At 31.1% G+C, this 21,254-nt stretch overlaps 1 protein-coding gene across 1 annotated transcript in view; it reads right to left on the bottom strand.

Annotated features, from left to right (window-relative positions):
* The window catches only part of LOC129228515 (uncharacterized), a 130,924-nt gene extending 116,481 nt beyond the window's left edge, over window positions 1-14,443 (bottom strand). Inside the window, exons 1-5 of the mRNA XM_054863194.1 lie at window positions 14,401-14,443; window positions 7,153-7,358; window positions 5,769-5,915; window positions 1,997-2,198; window positions 1,745-1,869 (exon numbers count right to left, since the gene is read on the bottom strand). Of these exons, the coding sequence (XP_054719169.1) occupies window positions 1,745-1,869; window positions 1,997-2,198; window positions 5,769-5,915; window positions 7,153-7,358; window positions 14,401-14,440 (720 nt within the window). The 5' untranslated portion in view covers window positions 14,441-14,443. The remainder of the gene's footprint in view (window positions 1-1,744; window positions 1,870-1,996; window positions 2,199-5,768; window positions 5,916-7,152; window positions 7,359-14,400) is intronic.
* Between the last annotated feature and the right edge of the window lie 6,811 nt (window positions 14,444-21,254).

Consider the following 21,254-nt stretch of genomic DNA (forward strand, 5'->3'; position numbering starts at 1 on the left):
ATTCTTAATGTAACTTCAACGAGTATTTTGTAGTACAACTCGCATAATTTCGATCATTTCTGCTTACCAAACCCATTGTGGTTTGATTCATTAATGATACTTGTTTCATTAATGATACCTTAAGTCAAGCTTTGGGGAAAAAAAGTAGTTCTTTAACAAGCTCCATCATACTTATTTCCTTGAAATGCGCCGTAAAATAAAAAGAAAGAGCCTTGATGTAATTATAGGACCTCTTTTAAACTTCTAACCATTTTTTAAATAATTTGTTCAAGTTTAATATTTTTAAAAAATTACTTAAATCGGTGATCTTTCATTGTTTACATTTCTTGCTGATGACATCACAAATGATGAAATGCCATTCTGTGCTGCCATTCTCAGAATGTAAGGAATCGGGGGTCGTTTCCAATATTTTAAAAGTATTTTTTTCTGAAAGAACATGCTTAAAATCATAGGATCTAACCATTTTTTAAATAATTTGTTCAAGTTTAATACTTTTTTAAAAAATTACTTAAATCGGTGATCTTTCATTGTTTACATTTCTTGCTGATGACATCACAAATGATGAAATGCCATTCTGTGCTGCCATTCTCAGAGTAAAATATTTAATTCACATCTTTACTCACGTGTATTGGCAACGATATGGTTGATAACAAGCGTAGAGCGCAATTTTAATTCGCTTCTTGATTATCATAATGTGGAAATGCGGTACAAAGGTGCGCCAAAAAGCATCATTTGTGAAGTCATCTAGACCACGTTTTGTTTGAAAAATCGGACATTCTAAAAAATTACTTAAAAAATAACTGTTGGGAACACGAAAGAATTTTCTGGGTCCATGCTTTTTTTTTTTTGCTTATTCTACGAATTTCAATGACTAAAAGTACTACTATTGACTGAAGGAAACAACCCCATTGATTAATCAAATGTCTCTGGATAAAAAATTATGATTTGAGAATATTTTCACATTCATACATGAATTAACATTTGACCTTACCATAAGGATCAATGTTGCATGTATTCATGGTATTGAATACAGAATTTCCAACAGACAAAAAAAAACTTGTTTTGCTCATTAAAATTTTCTTTATTAAAATTTAATTTCATTTTTTCCTTGCCCCCCTCCCCCTTTTGTAATTCTTTATAAAAGTCTCACTTTCAAATTATTATAACTTACTTTAGATACTAACCTTGACAAATCAGGAAAATAACAGAATTTCCTAGAAAAACTTTTTGCTGATTTCTAGAAATGTTCCAAAAATTTAGTTTTAAATTAAATAGAAGAAAACATGCTTGTGTTGGAAACAGCTTAAACTAGACAAAATCGAATTCCACCCAATGAACAAGGAGTCAATAGAATGAGTGCATTAATAAGTTTAAGAAGAGCCAGTGACTATTTCTGCATCAATATTTTCACTAAAAATTTAAGGTAACCCCTGACTCACAAATTGGCAACAAACATAACTATGAAAAAGTGCAAATTTCAGTTAAGGTTTTTTGCATAGAATATTTATTTTCTTTCTGACAAGCTCTAGTATTACTCATGTATCCTAGATGGGGCCATGACAAGGTTTATTAATTAAAAACTCAACATAGGGGCTAATTTCAAAAAAAAAAGGACACTGTTGAGATTTAATCGTAGCCAAATGATACAAGTCGGGACAATTGCAAACTGCTTTAAAACTATTTGGAAACAATAACTTATCAACATGTACTACTGCTTAGAAAAAATAAAAAAATAGCTACTTACTTCTTGTTCAGTCATTCTCTCTTCTATTTTTTCAAAAGTCCAATTGCATGACAAGTTAACAGGACACAGCCTATCCTCAACTTCTCTCAACCATTTACGTAAGTTTCTCATGCGGTTAGCAATTTCTAAATCAAAAAGAAAGAGAACGCTTAGTTTTGAAGATTATAATGATTCTAAGGAGCTACTTAAGCGGCTTCGAATTTTATTAGAAGAGAAGAATTTTCCAAATTAAACATAAGTATAAGAATTTACCTTCAAATACACAATCCTTTGATGGAGTTTTCACTTTATTGGGATAAATGGATTGCTCCACTGCTTTCCACTTGTTATTCAAGAGATTCAAATGTCGATGAACATCATCTCTCATATCTGGATATTTCTCACTCAACTTCTGAGCTTGTTCATTAAACAACTTGTAAAGGTATGCAATTTTCTGTTCTTCTTCCAAAATTTTCTATTAGAAAAAAGTAGCATATGTAAAAATTAAAAAGGAAAATGCTAAATCAAAACCAAGAATTAAAAGTGAAACTTTTATTTTAATACAAGCATAGAACAGCAGTTTCAAACAAAGAAGCATTCCAGAAAGAAGGTTTTTTTAATAAAGGTTTTAATACACAGGTAGTAATACTATAGCAATCAGGAAACAAAGTAAAAACCTAGATGAAAGACAGAAAGTATAAACAACTACCTTTAAAATATTCTAATATGGAGCTGTGAATTAACCCTAACAGGACAGGTGTGACATATTATACATCCGTAGGACCCAATGCTTCCCAAGGTTCCCTTTTCCTATCAACCAATTTAACTTGTTTGTCATCCGTAACACATCTATTATGATATTTAGAAATTTTTGTGCATAGAGAAAGGGTCAACAAGAATGGGGGAATCTAAGGTAGAGCAACTACTACCTACCAAGATTTCAAGCATCTCAGCAAATCATATCCACACCAGCAGTAAATAAAATAAAAATAAATGAAATATTTCCCCATCATATTTAAAATTAAATATCCTACACTCAAGTACAAAAAACTAGCGCAATTGTTTAAGGGTATGTGGGGTAAAAAGTGCTAAAAATCACATAAAACATCACATAACTTTTTTTGTGACGAGTAAACGAGCTCCGAGGTGTACACCATCGGCAATGCACCTGTATGAAAAATGTCCTCTTTTGATGCCTTGCTGGTTTTCCAGGAAGTGCACCACAAATACACAGACACAAACATTTTATTATAGGTGAATTGATTATTGCAGAAAGGGCATAAGTCACATTTTTTTAAAAATTCAGTTAGCCGTGGTTTTCCCATATTTATATGTAGAGACAGCAAATAGTGTAACAGGGAAGTCAATCCTTGTACAACAAAGCACTTTATTTAGGGGTCACAATTTTCGTTTAGTGCAGAAAAGGCATAAGTCCCGGACTTATGCTCTTTCTGCACTAAACTCGAAGGAAAAAACAGTAAAACACAATGGCAAGATCCTAGAAGAACTAGCTTTTTTGGCAAAATGAAGAGAAATAAATAACTACTTTGATCTAGCATAATTTCGGTAATTGTAGGTTCGTCAGTTTGGGAGGTTAGGGGGGAAGATTCAAAATCACGGAATCGGAACGAAATTTGTTAATTTCTCAAAGGTTTTATAAACATCACTCTCGGAACTGAGAAAAAAACTGTATGCTTTCAGTGAGATTACGATGGTCAAAATATGAACACAGCAGGAGACTTTTTCTAGAAATAAAAATGAAGAAATTTAACAAGATTGCTGATGACTACTCCGAGAGGACATTCGTTTGTCCTCTGCGACCGGAATTTTAGGACAGTAAAGTGAATATTAAACAGATATGACAGATTGTAACCATGTGAAATCTAATCTCTTATAACTGAAATCCTGAAATTACACCGAGATTCATCATCAAATTTGTTGAAAACAAAATCTGTAACTGCTAAAACAGGTGCCCTTCATTTTTTAAGTGGACTTATCTCCCAAATCGAGATTTTGGAAAAAATATTCTACTGTGCAACAAATGTTTTCAATTATCAATATTTATGATGTTTAAATATTCTATAGAACATCAAAGGAGCAGTTTCAGACTAGCTATTTTATAGACGGTTTTCAAGAGAATTTTGCAAAGTAACGCTTGTCGGCTGAACTACCTTTGCCAATTTTGAGTATATAGGGAAAATTTTCATATTGTTGGAAGAAATAACAAATATCAAGATGATTATTCAGTGCAATTTTGAACACAGTCATATTAATATGTACATCAAACTTGGTACACTAAACTAACAGGGTTCATACTCAACTTACTTTACTTACTTTAAAAATAAAAAAAATTACCTGCTAGTATCAATGTGACAGATTAAGCTGAACAGAACTACATAAAGAATTTTTCAAGTGTCTTTTTAGAAATAAAATGAAGGAGTTTTGGAGGAGTTTTGAAGGAGTAAAATGAGATTTTGAAGGATTACTAATGGGCTGTCCTTAAATGACGCAGTTTTTTTTCAACATATTTGACCCCCTTCCCCCCTTTGTTACAAAGTGTCACACTTCACCTTACTCCTCTTCTTGTCACATGTCATATTTTTTATAAACATATTGTAGTCATATCTGTGTGATGTCACTTTTTGATACTCTCTCTCTTCCCATTGGCACAATTTCACGAACCCGTTTCTTCCTCAAGGCATGACATCACTTGTGGATGACCCTTTTTGCAATATCATAACTTCAACTTACTAAACAATTGCTTTTTAACACAACCACATAATATAGTATATTTACTTGTGTATTTTTAAATAATAATTAGACGAACTGAATTTTGCTGCTGAGAGTGTGATGGAGTGAAAAGCAATAATCGTAAAACTTGAAAATACAGCCAAAAACCATTTAAGCATGTTTTATTTCACTTATGAAATGTCTTAGTCATCTTATAATATTTCACCTTCAACATTAATGACTTCGATGATCATTTTGTAAATCAAATCTTTAAGAAAAAAAATAAATATATGAAATTACTACACTAAAATTGCCCTTATGACCAGGTTAAATTGTTAACCAAAGGATTTTAAGTTACTGCCATAGAGGAAGATTATGTTGTCTTGAACCAAAAAAGAAGGAGTTTTGAAGGAATTAAAACCAAAATGAAGGAGTTTGAAGGGCCCTTCAAAAAAATTTCCTAAATGAAGGAGTATTGGAGGAGTTTTGAAGGAGCGTACGAACCCTGCAAGGATAGAAAAAAAGATTTCCATGGAGAATGTATTTGATGAATATGAATATAGTTTTATACACGGGTAAAACTTTTGCTTTTTGTCTCAGTTTGTTAGTTTTTGTATTTGTTTTTCACACCAGACTTTATTATTTCATTAAAACAAGAGGAGATGAAGAGGAAAACACAAGATGTATTTTCTTAAGATAATGAATTTATGAATACAGACTTTACTAATAATTTTTGTCACTTTGTTACATAATTTATTATCATAAATCAGTTTGAAACAACTCTGTTTCACTTGATTCACATTTTCATCATTCTAAACTAGCCTTTCAGAACATTAATTGCAGAAAGGGCATAAGTCCACATTTAAAAAAAAATTTAATTAATTTCAGTGACGAAATGAAACGTAATTTAAGGCCAGGTAATGATCCTACTTGTGACTAGATTAGTCATAAAAATTTTCGTAAAATTTTGTTCATTTCTGAATGAAATAATCACTTTTTATTGATTCCTGAAAAATTGCATTAGTTGGACTTATGCCCTTTCTGAAATAATCTATTCATGTATAGTCAGAGTTTGGACACAGATTTAAATTTTAGAAAATAATGCCAAAAACACCTTTTTTACATGGTTTTTTGAATGATCGCAAACACTACCATCAACTGTCAAAAACTTGCCAACCATGTTTTACAAGAGTCTGACTATATCCATTTTCTGTCCCCTCTTTAACAGCAGATTCCTTTTTCTAATTTTTTTTTTTCCTTTTTATTTTGAGAAAGAAAAGAGCTTTTATGTATCTTTATGAAATTGCAAACTTACCTTGCTTTTATCTCCTTTTTTTGCAACTTGCAAGTTATGCAACAAATCATGCAACCACTTGAATTGCTCCATGAACTGATTAAAACTCCAGCAACAGGTTTCAGGCATTTCATGTTCATCATCCAAGGATAGATCACTACTGGCTTCCTGTATTGGGAAAAAAAATAGAGCCTAATTACTAACCTCTTGTTGGTTAATTTAGATATTCATGGTAATTACAAAAGCACAACTCTTTGGCAATATAATAAATGTTACAAAAAAAAAACCTGCTTTTTAAAATTTATTAATATAGTCATAATATGAAAGCTCATTTTTTCATATACTAAGTAAGATAAACAAAGATAGGATATCAACAACAAGTTTAAGAACAGTAATGAGCTAGAAAAATTTGAATCTAGAGGACCAAACAAGAACTTTAACTAATTGTATTATTTACAATTTATGGTCAGATCAAAGTTTCAAAAAGAATTTTTAAAGTTTAAGTGAGGAACACTTGATTATAAATAAATTAACATGACATACACGCACTGAATCATTATTCACCTTCAGTTAAACAAAATAATCTAAACTTAACTAAAATGTTAAGATGGAGTAGATCCTACGGTCCTCATAAATAGAAATCTAAGTTCTATTTTTATTCCAAAATACACTGCAGCAGGATACTTTAATTTCCATCAAACCAGAAAGATATATCATAAAATATGGTGATTTCTTGACTGTTTTACTTTTAAAACTTGGAAAAGATAAATATAAGAAAAATTAATATATTTTTTTAATGACACAATTGCCAAAATTTAAAAATGCAAGACAACTTTTCTACTGCTATTGTGTGACATTTTGTGACACAATGACCTTGGTTACTATGGGAAACAATATTTCAAAGCATTTTTGGTTTGACACATTGCAAGAAAACATTGCAACATGCAAAACCACAAAAGGAACTGTATTACTATACATGTTTCGGGGATACAAAGGATCACCAGTTAGGCTAAAAAGGCGTGAACTTAGGAGTATGAGTATTTATTTGGCTTTTTTTTTTTTCGCTCTCATATTGTTTTTACATGAAAACAAATGTTTATACTTTTTTCTGTATGTATCAGATAAAATTGATTATAGTACTTAAAAACCAAAGTACTAACACCTCATAAGGATTAACAAACAAAAAATCAAAAAACATTTTCAAATATTAAAATAATATGAATAAGTTTGTTATAATAAGCAATTAAATGTTATTTGAATGGCATGCTGATGCTGTTCAAAAATAGTACATTTTAAAAAACAGAAAATGACAAAAGCTTTAAAAGTAAGATGCTGTCTGAAAAAAGATTAGATAGTAAAGAAAAATTAAACTTCTTATTTAATAAGAGGAATATATGCTACATACTCGACATGTAGCAATCAGACCATCGTCCATCAAGAAGTCATAGTTGGTACTAAGAGCATCCCAAAATTCATCTCGAGAACTAACACTATATCTCATAAGCTTTTCTTTATCCAATAAAGGTGAATTTCCAAATGAAGAGTTGGCAGAAAAGCTCTTGTCATCACTAGTAAAGCTCTTGTCTGCATTCAAAGATGTACTTTGATTATCTGAAACAGAAGAAATAATCATCAGTTAATTCAAACTTAATTTAAAAATGAAAAAAATTACCTGCTAGTATTAGTGTGACAGATTGAGTTGAACAGAACTACATAAAGAATTTTTCAAGTATCTTTTTAGGCCCCTGCAAGATCTCGATGACATGTAATAGTTTATGTCACTAGAGATTAACATAGTAACATAGTAAATCCGCCACTGGCTACTATTAGAAATGGATATAGTGTAGTATTTCCGAGGCATTATTTGGAGGATACTGTACCCTGCCCTTTTAAGTTAATGCCTGATATATCATCAGGGTTTGAAAATATCATGATATTTTTGAAAATATAAAAAATGCTCGATGTTTTGATATATATATCTGATATTTTCAATTAGCACAAATTAAAGTCTTCAAAATAGTAAATGCATCCTCAAATCACTCTTTATTTTCTTATATTATTATTACAATATGTCAAATTTAAATTAAGTTTTCTTTTTATTATTTATAACTAATATTTCATTTTACATTTTTATCAATTTTAATGGAGTTAACTTAGCATTAGCTGTTTTACTCATTTTTCTTCTGTTACCTACGTTTACAGTTACCGTATATACTCGCGTATAGGTCGATCTCGCGTATAAGTCGACCCCCCCTTTTTCAGAGAAAAAATCCAGAAAAAATCTAAAACCCGCGTATAAGTCGACTCCCATACTTTCCAAAAACATCGCGAATTATTTTCAAAGAAATTTCAAAATAATGAACACATTTATTTACAAATAAAATAGGAATTAAATAGGAAAACATTTCTAAAAGCCTTCAAACTCGGATTCCGAGTCGGACGCCAAAAAAAAGTTCATTAAAGTCCGCTTCCGTCATCACCGCGTCATCGTACACCTCGGCGGCTGCAGAATCGTCAATGATATCAGAGGTTGCGTTCGACGAACCTCACCGGTAAACCGATAAGTAACCAGTTACTAACCGCGGCGTTCTATGATCAACCGGTTACCGCAGCAGTTACCATTCTAAGCAGTTGATTGGTTGATTTGAGCACGTGATCATTAGCTGTCACGTGATTCACTAACCGGTCGCTCCCGGTCGTGCTCGTCGAACGCACTCTCAGTCTGAATGGCGCGACTGTTGACGATAAATATTTTCATATATTTCACGATATTTTTTAATTGCTGATTTGATCCTTAATAAAGAAGAATAAAATTATCTTTATTTATGTGTATTATTTAGGTTTTTTAAGTTATTATTTTTGAATAAGTTTACTATTTCACACAATCAACTTATCAGCAACTACCTGTAACCGCACATCGGCATTTCTCGTAGCTTCCCAGCTCTCGTTGATCGGAAAAAAATTTTCGGAAAATTTGACCCGCGTATAAGTCGACTCCCCTACCTTTGATCTCATTTTTTGGACAAAATTTCTCGACTTATACGCGAGTATATACGGTATATGATTCAGAAATAAAAAATATGCATCAGTCGCTGCACAGTCATAAGACAATTTCTTTTTTTTCTGACCAATGTTTAATAATTCATAAGGCACTTTTAATGTGAATTAAATTGTTACATTACTAATAATTTTATGAATATAAAATAAAAAGGAATGTTACATTATTCTATTATATTAATGATGTATTAATACATCATTAAAATATAGTACATAACTTTTTGGTTATTTTTAATAATAAATGATCAATATTACTATGTTAATATAATTTTTATATTAAAAATACCATAGTTGAAAAAATAAATATCGAAAATATCATATTTTCAAAATAAATATTGGACATATATTGTGATATATATCGATGAACCCTGTACACCCTGCCTTTTTTTAGTGTTTCTCAATGTGCCTCCCTTGCTCCTTTCAAGTTTTAAGAAATTTTCATCAAAAAACAAACTAAGCATGGAGTAACTCAACCACAGTAAACATAACTCAATCATTTCCCTTACTCACTAGAATTTGATTTGAATTAACAGTCAAAATTTCTTCAGTGTTTGCAATTTTTTCTTTTTTTTTCAATTTAACATAAAAGGCTTTTTACTATCAAAAAGTTTTTTTAAAAAAAATTGTTGAGAATTACTTCAGTTTAGTATACAAATAACATACAACAAAGGTTAAAGAGAAAAAAAATGTTTCTGCTACAAAACTTTTTAAAATAAGTGCCCTTTTAAATGAACCCTTTTAGCTGGAAGCACTCTGCCCCATTTTCGCCTAGGGCAAATACTACAGGTTAATACTTGGACATAAGATCCAATTCCACCTAAGCTTCTTTTTAAGGTAAACACATTTTGACTGCTTATTTCATACTTAAATGAATTACTTTCCTGCCCTTTAAAAAAAACTTACTTTTACTTTTTAACATACCAAAATAATAATAATAATAAATAACTAAATAGTTTTCAACCAGAATTGTTATGTTTTTGATATGCAATAGTTTATCAAGTTTATATAACCATAGTTTTATCTGTCATGTCAAAAATCATACAGCTCATCAAAAATGAAAAATTTGTAAAATATTTGTTATCTGTAAGGATGTGTCGTTCATGAACAAGTGGGTCAAAAAGAATGAATCCTTAAAATGAGCGGATCCATTCATTTACCTTGCATTGATGCACTTGTGATATAATCTCATTTTCTTTTTTTGAAATTACATTCATCTTCAAATTTTAAACTCATTAATCAATCTCCCAGTATAATATATTCAGTTCAAACCTTTTTACTTTCTGCTTTATTCATCAGTTTTCTTTAACCGTTGCAGTTCTTCATTTGCAATTTTTCCATGTATCCATTACTAATGTTTTGTGAAACTTGTTCGGTCCTTCTCACACTTTGTCATGAAAATTATTTCTAAAAGTACCTTTTATCATTTTCTGGTGATCTTTTTGTCTTCTATAACACCCCTCCTATCAACTACCATCTAAATTGATTTGACTTTATATTTAATTTGCTTGGCGACTTCCAGGTCACTTAATTTTATATTCCATTTCGATTATCCAGAGGTTTTCAATACGGATTGTTACTCTAATTTTTCCCCCATTTAAAAAAGTATTGCGTGTTTTTTTCCCCCTGTTCTCAATGGTACTGTGAAATAATTTTGAAGCTACAGTCAGTCTTTTTTTTTTTGAATTAAATTATCCGTTGTTACATTTTTCGTTATACCTATTGATAATACTATATGTATGTATACAGTAGTGTAGCTGGAAAAAAATATTTGAAGGACCTCACCTCTTTCTTTCGGGTAGATGTCATGGTTGCAGATGTTTGTTTTGGGGTGACAAAAAAAAAAGGTCAGTTTCTGGAACTTAAGCAGGTTTTCACATAAAAAGCAGTCGCTGTATGATTATATTACTTTTGTTAAGTTTATGTTGTTTAAGGTACACAGTTTTAATAAACATTTCTCTATTCTCATGTTTAATATTGTAGCCCTTTTTTTTTTTGTACTTTCTTTTTTTGTAGTTCTCTATGTTATTTATTTTGTGATTTGCATTTTTTTAAAAATATAACCAAAAGTACAGATTAAAAATTATTTTTTGTTTTATTTTCACCTGTGACCATACTACGCTTATTTAGAATTAGTGCACTTTTTCTCATAAGTTTAATTTTGCAAATTTTTAAACCGTAACAAACAGTTTTTTTTTTTTTTTTTTTCTATAGTAAAATTTAATACATTTAATTTTGTGACGTACTAAAACAGAACCTGCAATTTTTGGAATGGAAAACATATCTTACTATTCAGCAACTGCGGGATATATCTTACAAAATAAACTGTAATTGCTTTATACATGGGCAATTCTCAAAAGGTGGGAACAAAAAAGTTAACTTTGAGCAATTTCAAAAATTTTCGAATTTGATATCAATTTTGCTTTTATTCTATAGTATGCATACCTAGAACACAATATATGAACATGAAAAGACAGCAGGTATTTGTAAAAATTGTTAATTAGCAAATTAAATTAGCAGTCTGTAGGTAACAGATTTTGGACATTGTTGTCCTGTAGGTAACGGAATTTGGACATCATCATAATGTAAATTTCACCATTTTTGACAACTGTTAATCTGATTTTTAACTTTTCCAATGAAAATTTTATTCACTACTTTTTGAATTTTGCAATTTAATGATAAAGAGGATATTAATGAAGTACTTGAATGGCTATACATACTGCTCTTTACATATAATAAAGTTTTGGAATGATTTTGAAGAAGTTGATGAAAGGTAGAAAAAAGCTTCATGGAAATAATTATACAAACTTGTAGTTTGATTTATTGGGACAAATAAGGAATTAAAATAGGGAAAAATAAATACGACATATATATTTTTAAAGGAAAAATAAACAAAATATGCTTTAAGAAAGAATGTAAAAAGTGACATCAGTTTTAATAATGAATATTTTTTCTAATGTCATAAGAATTAAAACGATGTCTAAAAAAATTATTGAAAAAAGAAATTCTTATTTCTATTTGGAGATCGTTAAATTATGTTTCCAAAAGAAGGAAGAGAAAAAAAATGCTAAAATAATAAAAACGGCGGGGGAAAAAAATTGCTAGCGCAGGTGATAAAGTCGCCAAAACTGGTGCAGCTGACGATTAACTACATTTGTCAAACTGGAATCCCCCTCTGGTAACCTTTAGCTTATTGTATACTGTGTTGTCACCAACAGAGGTTTGCTTGGCGATTTTCGCGCAAAATGGCTTTCGTTCGATCATAACCAGCCATGTTTCTACTGTAATTTATGTATTATTCAATGTGTAACGTATTAATTATGCAAAATACCAATGGATTAAAGAAGATAACATCATAATAATCTTTTTTATTGATGTTAGAAGACAGTGGATTATAAAAAAATTATAAATAAACGGACAGAATTATCGGCGTCAAGATCGTAACGCCATTTGGACATCTCACATGTATGTTTAAGAAAAATTATTTTTCTTCTGAGATACTGCATGAAAGCTTATGAAAACACTTTTAAAACTATTGAAAACTGATTCTGAGGATCGATAAATACCTTTAAAACGAAAACATCATATACTTAGTTCTCAAATAATAGCATTGTAAAGATCGTAACTTTTGGACATGCATCAAATTTCAAACTTACTTTTTTCTAAAATCGTTTACAAAGTGAATAATCAGTCTTTACTTTTGTTATTTGTGTAAAATATTAACAAAAAATTATTCAGTGTAAGATTCATACCTTTAAATTTTTTTTGAAACGTATGGAAATAATTTTTAAAAAAAAATTTTTAATGGTACGTTTGCTCAGTTAACGTTTTGGTATGTCCAAAATTGTGCCCTTTAGCAAAGAAAATATTTTTAAGGGCATTTGAAGAGCCTTTTTTTCCATAATTTATGTGAATTCTTGTCTCTATACAGCATTATAATTTACCTCAAAAATTTTAGAGTTAATTAAAATGAAAGTTATTTGGTGTTGAAGCTTCAAAGTTGAAGTCTGTGTTTGCTCCCACCTTTTGAGAACTGCCCACATCTACTTCTGAATAAAGTTTTTTTAGTTTATTTTTCATAGCCATATTTTCCTACTTTTAGATGATTTTAGTTATTTTCCTTCAAAGAAAATTGCTGATCTAATGAAACATTTCGAATGCACGCGAGTATGTCCTGCAAAGAGAGCACTTGTAACTTTATAAATGAACGAAGTCAATCAAGTGAATGAGTTAAATGAACGGATCAAAAGAATGAACAGTCCTCTGATGAATGGATCATTAAAAAGAACGACATTGCCCACCTCTAGTTATCTGCTATTTCAATAAAATTAACAACAAGCAAGTGATTGTTCATGCTTGTTCATTTTTTTTTTTTACTAAACTACTCAAACATCTTCTAGAGCACAATTTTATAGCAAACAATTTACAGTTTATAATTATTAAACTAGTTTATCACAAAGTAAACATTATAAACAATTTAAAAATATGTTTATTTTGCTGTTGGTTAGGAAAATCATAAAGCAACCATTAAATGTATTTTTTAAAGTAATATTTAAAAATGAGCATCATTGTAAGAAAAATAGGAAATTGTTTTATGTAATAGTAGTAAGAAAATAGTTAAATTTTTTGCAATTCAAAATAGATCAAAATCCATCGCATTGCACATAATTTGAGCTTTTACGACCTTGGCTGCGAAGCAGGGCTGTGGAGTTGGACGGAAAATGACAAGCTATGGAAATTTTAAATCCTTTGCCTTCTTTACTCAAAAATCAGTCTGACTCCAACTCCACACGCACTAGCAAAGCTGTGGACTTCCAGAGAAGTGATAGACTATAATTTCTTAGAACTTTTAGCTCCTTTACCTCAAAATCAGTTCGACTCAAGACTTTGCAGCCCTGCTGCGGAGTCCGAAGGAAAATGAAACTCAGGTGCAGATTCAGAAATTAACTTGGACTGCTTTACCCCAAAACCAGCAAGTCTAGGCAGAAATGCAAAAATGAAAAGAAAATAACGGACTCCAGCTTTTATCGACTTGGCAGCCCTGGTTATGACAACCTCCCTTTTTGCCAAAAATTTGATTTTGAACACTTTTTTTAAATAGATTCTTTACAAAACAAAGTTACATACAAATGTAATGTTTCTCTCGGGCTTTTTTTGGGGAGAGGGGGGGGGAGATGATGCTCTTTTCGAGGTAACCTTTGATGCACCCTGACTTTTTTCTTTTCACCTTGCCCCTTTGAAATTTATCAACACTTGATACAGCAAATCTTTTCTCAGATGGAAAAAATCTACACAAGCCTGGCCTTGGAATCCGATTCCCTCATCCACCAGAAAGGCGTTGAGGAGAAAAATTGTTCCTACAGCGAAACTTTTTACAGATAATGTCCTTACTATTGAAGTCAAGCGCCCTTTTATCCAGAATCACCCTACCCATTTTTTGGTCTGAGGGAAACACTAAAATGAATTATGACATAGTTTTAAAAGTTATTCAACTTATAATCATAAACAAACAAATATTTCCAAAATAATTACATATATAAATATAAATTGTTCAAAAACAGTCAAATTTGCATGAGAATTAAAATATTCAGAACAATACCTTCCATCAGTTTCCCACAAAGAACTTCAGGGAATGCCATTCTTGTTATAACTATTCTTGCAAATAGTCAGCAAAAATTAAGCAAATGCTAATGGTATGATGAGAACTAACAAACATGCTTTTTCTTCGTGAAATAAAGCACAGTTATTCAACCTGGAGGAAGATAGAATACGGTTCACAATGTTGCACATTAATTAAACACAGAAATAACGGTTATTAGATAGAATTTTATAAAGATGTTTACTTTACAAACATTTTAAATTTTTGCACATTTAAACATTTGAAAAGAAACGAATAACAGCATTAAAGGTCATAATTAATAGCCAAAAATAGTTGACACGCCTGAATCCTTGTAATGAACGTTCCAACAAAACACAAATCATCGAAATAAAAATTAAGGAATAATGTAATTTTGCAGTAATGAAACGAAGAATAATCAACCATGAAAATTAATCGGAAATTACTCACGGCCACCCGTTATTTAGCGTATCCATCAACTGGAACTTTAAAAACTTTCCGATTTTATAAATTCACAACAGTCTTATTATGTTGCCAATTCAAGAAAAACAAAAAAATTTAAAGAGTTAATAAAGCAATGACAGTTACGATTTTTTGATGCAAAGGGTTAAATAACACTGGAAAACACATGTTTTGTCCCATGCATTATATACACTATTTCTTGTGTATTTTGATGTGTAGAGTTCAAATATGCAATCAAAAATAGTCTATCACGCAAGGTTTTCTTTAAAAATCCTATTTTATTTTTTAATTTTTCGTATTTTTTGAAATTTTAATATATTATTAAAATAACACTTTACCAAAAAAATAACTTAATTAATTAGTGAAAAGTTTTCACTTAAGTTATATTTAAGTATCATATATATGTATATGGATGTATATTCAATTTATGATAAGGAGCCTTGGCTGTCTGCCAGCGCACAAGGTCACCAGCGCGTCGCGACACGCTCGCTCTTGTTGACTCAAGCTCAGTCAGTGCTGTATGGCCTCCCAAACAGGAATTTTTGTTCAAGAGACAGTGCTTTTAAATTGTGTTGTGTGCATAGTTAAACATGCCTCGTAGATGTTTAAATCATCCGGACACGTTTTGTTATGTGTGTGGTGAGTTAACTTTTAAATTGCAAAGAAGAAATTTTACTCCTTTGATAAAAAAGTGTTATGAACTTTATTTTGGCTGTAAGGTGGGTGACCAGGACAAAAACTGGGCTCCACACATATGTTGTGTTACATGCTGTAGACTGTTGACTGGATGGGCCGACGGTTCTCGACGACACATGCCGTTTGCAGTTCCAACCCTTACGAAAATGGTTGATAGAGCTTAATAGAATTCTATAGAAAATTATATAGAAGTCTATAAGAAAGTTCCTATAGAAATTATTTCTATATAATTCTATAGATATCCATATAGAACTTGAGAATGAAGTTTCTATAGAGAATTTCTTCTATAAAGTTCTATAGAAACTGCTATAGAATTTGAGCATAAGGTTTCTATACATAATAAATTCTATAAAATTCTATAGAATTTGGTCAGAAAACTTCCCTTACTGTAGAATTTTGTAAAAAGTTGAGAATTCGTTCATTTTGTTTACAATTATAGTTTTTATTAGTGTTTATATAATACTTCTAGTTTAGGAAGCCTAAAAAGCCCTAATTAATTAGGAAGTTTAATCCCTAAAATGAAATGGTTTAATTCCTAATTAATCTATTTAATTTTAAGAATAATTGTTTTAACAATTAATTATTTGTTAAGGTCATATTTTTTATTACAAGGGCGGATTGTAGTATGGTCTTTAATAATAATACTATTGCATTTTGTCATAGTTCGATGAAAAAAAATCAAACTTAATTAAATAAAAAAAATATACTCATAAAAGATTAAAAATTATTTATTATTTACAATGTTTAAGTTATTTTATAGTAATAATAAAACTTCTAAACATTGAAATTAATTCTAAAAATGTGAGAATTCGTAAAAATTCTTGTCAAGGTTTAGTAAATAAAATAATCAAAGTTCCAAGATGCAACTCCGTATTTTGTCGCGAGAGTTTGCCAGAAGTATTTCTCTCAATCTCTTTGCGCATGCGCCAGTCTGTTTTCCCTTTTCTGCCCCGAACGGCGCCGGCGATAGCGTCCATCTTGCACGTGCGATCCTCTAAGCGTTTTGCGATGAAAATGGCTGAACCTTGCCGAATTCGTTAAAAGTATGTATTATTTTTGTGTTGTTTTGTTATATTTGTATTTTTATTGTTATATTAAACAAATTGGGAATGAAAAAACTTATAAATAGTAGTTATAAAACAAAACTTGAATTTTAAATCCAGAATGAACTTTATTATGCATCGGAAATAGCATTTGATTTTACTAAATAAAGCTCATGACTGAGTAATGACATTAATTTACTAGTGATTTTTGCGTTATAAATTTATATGTAAGTAACAATAACCGAAAGTTTGGACGTGTTAACATTGTTTTTTTTATAGTGATAGGGGTTTTAATATTTAATTAGCACTCCCAAATAGTACCACTGTCCAGTGTTATGAAGTGTCTTTATCTAACAATAATGTGTAATCGTTGTAATAAATTGCTGCACCTCATATTTTTAGGCATAATATAGTTTTGTCAAACGTATATTAAATATGTAAAGCATTGTCATTGTGTTTTATGAGACTCTTAATAGGATCTAGAGGCTGTATAGGAAGATCTATATAGGCTCTATAAGAAGATCTATAGATCTCTATAAGAAATACCTGTATAGAGTTTTATAGAATTATGGCCCAATTTTCTATAGGGCAGCTCTATAGAATTCTATAAAAATAACTCTATAGAATTCTATAAGAAGTATATAGAATTCTATAGAACTAATTTTATAGAAACCTATAGAATTTTTCTCTATAGAATTCTATAGAAAACGGCCTATAGAAAATTGGGCCATAATTCTATAAGACTCTATATAGGTATTTCTAAAGAATTTTTTTATAGAATTCTATAGACCATTTTCATAAGGGAATGGTATGGAGGGAACCGACGGATCACACTTCAGACTGTTACTTTTGCTTAACAATTACAACAGGGATAACAACTAAGTCAAAACATACTTTAAAATATCCCAACTTGCCTTCAGCGATCCGACCTGTCAGACATAGTCAAGAACTACCAATACCAACTCCTCCAACGTCCATAGAAATTAGTGACAGTACAAATCCTGAACCAGATCAAGAAGAAGATGATGATGTACAAGATCCTAGTTTTGAGGTAGGCACTGAACCTCATTTATTAACTCAAGGTGACCTTAATGATTTGGTTCGTGATTTGAATTTATCTAAAAAACAAGCAGAACTGTTGGGGTCACGCCTTAAGGGCTGGAACTTACTTTGCAAAAGTACTAAAGTATGTTACTTTAGAAACAGGCAAGAGGATTTTGAGGATTTTTTTTCCCAAGAAGGAAACTTAGTCTATTGTAATGATATTTCAGCAGTAATGAATACTTTAGGTCATGAGCATACACCAGAAGAGTGGCGTTTATTTATAGACTCATCCAAAGTTAGCCTTAAGGCTGTTCTATTGCATAACGGTAACCAATTCCCTTCAGTCCCTTTGGCCCATGCTGCAAACATGAAAGAGACATATGGCAATATGAAACTGATTTTAGATAATATCCAATATGATAGATACAGATGGAACTTATGTGGAGATCTTAAAGTAATTGCTATGTTACTCGGCTTGCAGCCTGGTTATACAAAGTTTTGTTGCTTCCTTTGTGAATGGGACAGCCGAGATCGGAAAAACCATTATAAAAAGAAATCATGGCCTGAGCGAAAATCCCTTGAACCTGGCAAGAAAAATGTTCAAAACACACCTTTGGTTGATCCTAAAAAAGTTTACCTGCCACCACTGCATATCAAGTTAGGATTGATGAAAAACTTTGTCAAAGCTATGGACAAGAATGGACAAGGTTTTTTGTACTTAAAAGAGAAATTTTTTAGACTAAGCGATGCTAAAATCAAGGAGGGCATCTTTGTTGGTCCACAAATAGGGCAGTAGCAGACGACGTCATCCTGGTGGACAAACAAACTCCAAGTGCTGCTGACAACTAAACGTGCTGTTCGCTCGGCTGTCAAAGCATCTCTTTCGCTTCCATGTTTTTACATCGTAATGCTGCGTGTGATCTAATTTTTGTTGAATTAGGCACTGTTCAACTAATTTCTTGGCATTGATGAGCATTTATTTTAATACTAGATAAGTTGAAGTGACTAATACAACTAGTATTTTGTTAATTTTATGTACAGATTCTTTTTTAGAGTGAGATTAAATTTTTGTTTACTTCACTCACCCATCCACGATGTTTACGTTACGTTTGCGTTGCATCAAAAATTATTTGCATTCTCGACGAGTCAAAGTCACAACTTCGTTTGCCTGTAGTGTGGGTGTTATTTCTGCTTTTTTTTTTCCATCCCTTCATCATATAACTTTTTTGCCTTGTCATAAATTTTGTCATTACATTTCGTGTTACGTTTAACCACAATACGCAATGTTTAGATTCTAAAATTTTTTTTTATAATCACTGAACCGACTTGCTCCGCGTTGTGTTGCTATTCAATTTCATGCTAAACAAACTTCGTTACACTTTTTCCTCTCAGTAAAACTCATCACATTGAGATTAGATAAGTCAAAGTCACAAAATAAACAGTTTTCCACAAATTTTATGAACTCTCTCCCCCTCCTCCCTTTGTTTTTGGGAATTGTTTGTTTGACATTTGTTGCCTTCTATACTATTTCTTTTGCTGTGCAGTGTAGGTGTTATTTTCTGCTGCTATTAAGTTTTTCATAGTGTTTCTTAAGCAATAAATTTTGATCAGGTCTACGGAGCCGGAGTGGGACTGATTTTGGGGTAAAGGAGTCAGAGTCGAAGGCTCTAAATTGCCGGACACTTTTATTTCCCCTCCAACTCTACAGACCATGTTGTCAAAAATTTCTCCTTGGATTTATGCTTAAATGTTCTTTATTAAAAATTTATTATTCTTGAACGTTTGTATAGTTATGACAATTCCCAAAAGAGGCAAAGGATATGTGCTTAATACATGTTCTATCGAAAAAGAATGTAATCCCGGGACAGTCTCGCAAATGTTTCGCCCCTGTAGCTCTACGGATGAGAAGTGCCAAAAAAGTTGTATCAGAAACACAAGGAAAATTCTCACTAGCTGGATCATTTGTTCAGAGACAGAGTTAGTCTTTAAAATTCTGCCCTGCGAATGATCTTGTTGGTATGAAAATTTGGAAGAACTATTTACACTTCATAAGGATGCGTTGAATTTGACAACAGAAATATGGACTCCTTTCTGCTACCAAATACGGAACAACATAGTAGTATATTCTAAATATAAAGTTTCTCGCTAAATTAGACCATACGATTACCACATAATGTATTTTTACCACATGGACAGAAATAAAGTCAAACTTAATAGTTCATGGTTCGTGTTAAAATTTTTAAGTTTATTTTGCTTTATGTGTGTCAACTCTTTTAACTGGTTTGAAATTTAATTTGATCTAAAATGTGAATTCCGTTAATGAATGTGCCACTTATTTTTATTTTGATCCCATGTGCTGACATATAAGTCAGAGATAACTGTATTAAGTTTTTAGAATGAATAGAAAATTATCTTTTAGTGAAAACTTGATTTTACACTTTCTGTAGAACCAGTGATGAAAAACGTTCCAAGCGGGAAAACTTAAAATCAGGGCCTTGTTCAAAATCTGAGCACATTGTTTAAAAATCGACTCTTATTCAATGAAGTAGGGGGGAAATGTGTAACCTTTTTACTTGTTTTTTGATACATTTTCATTTATAGCACGATTCGATTCGTTAACATTTTTTTTACAAATTCACTTCTTGGTTGGCATTTATAATTGTAAATAGCTTTAGAGTTTTTGTACTTAGAATTGCTTAAACATCTGTGGGGACATTCTCGATTATATCTTCTTTGTTTTCGTTATTATCATCAAAGGCGTTCAGTTAATCTGATCTTGAAGGACTTCGTTATTTAACGAGATGACACGTGTCACCAACTGCTGGAAAAATTTCAAGAAGGGTACCAGCAGCTCTAGTCCTCAACTGCCATGAAGGAATATTGGACGGTCAGAGGAAATCCTTCTCACAGACAAAGAAAAATTAGACAGTGCAAAAAGGATGCCAGAGCGGCTTCAAACAGCTATAAAACATTTATCTTTAAAAAAATTCTGTGAGTCTTGTAGCTGAAAAATTATTTTGATCTGTTTGTAGAAAAACAATCATATGGACTTTCTGAAAAAGGGTAAAGTAAATTCGGAATATTTTAACGTATCAGTACAGTCTTTTTCAGAGACCAGCAGAATGGAGTTCCACTGTATCTGCAATTTAACTGCCCATTGTGGGAGAAAATTTTTTTGATACTTTATCATTCAAAAATCATCGAAATCAATTAAATAATTTTACATGGAAGGCACAAAAAGAACACATTCAAATAAAAACTTTTATTTCCAACAAAATTTCTATTGCTCCTTTTTACATACATACATATTTATACTTACACACAATGCTGTAGTTGTAGTATAATTGTTTTGTTTTTTTACTGTAATAAATGCAAATGTGATGTCAATTGGTTTGAAACCACCTTTTCTTTTAATGAGTCCCCTCAAACATTTGTTCTTAATTGAAGCACTGCTGACGTGTATATGTTATAAGTGAAAATAAATCATATGAAAAATTTATGATTATGTCGAATTTTATGGGTTGTAAGCCCATAGCTATAACCTAAAAATTATCAAACAGTTGTTGGGGTAGGTAAAAAGAATGAGTTGGC

This window comes from Uloborus diversus, chromosome 8 (genome assembly GCF_026930045.1).
Source record: "Uloborus diversus isolate 005 chromosome 8, Udiv.v.3.1, whole genome shotgun sequence".
NCBI classification, from domain to species: domain Eukaryota; kingdom Metazoa; phylum Arthropoda; class Arachnida; order Araneae; family Uloboridae; genus Uloborus; species Uloborus diversus.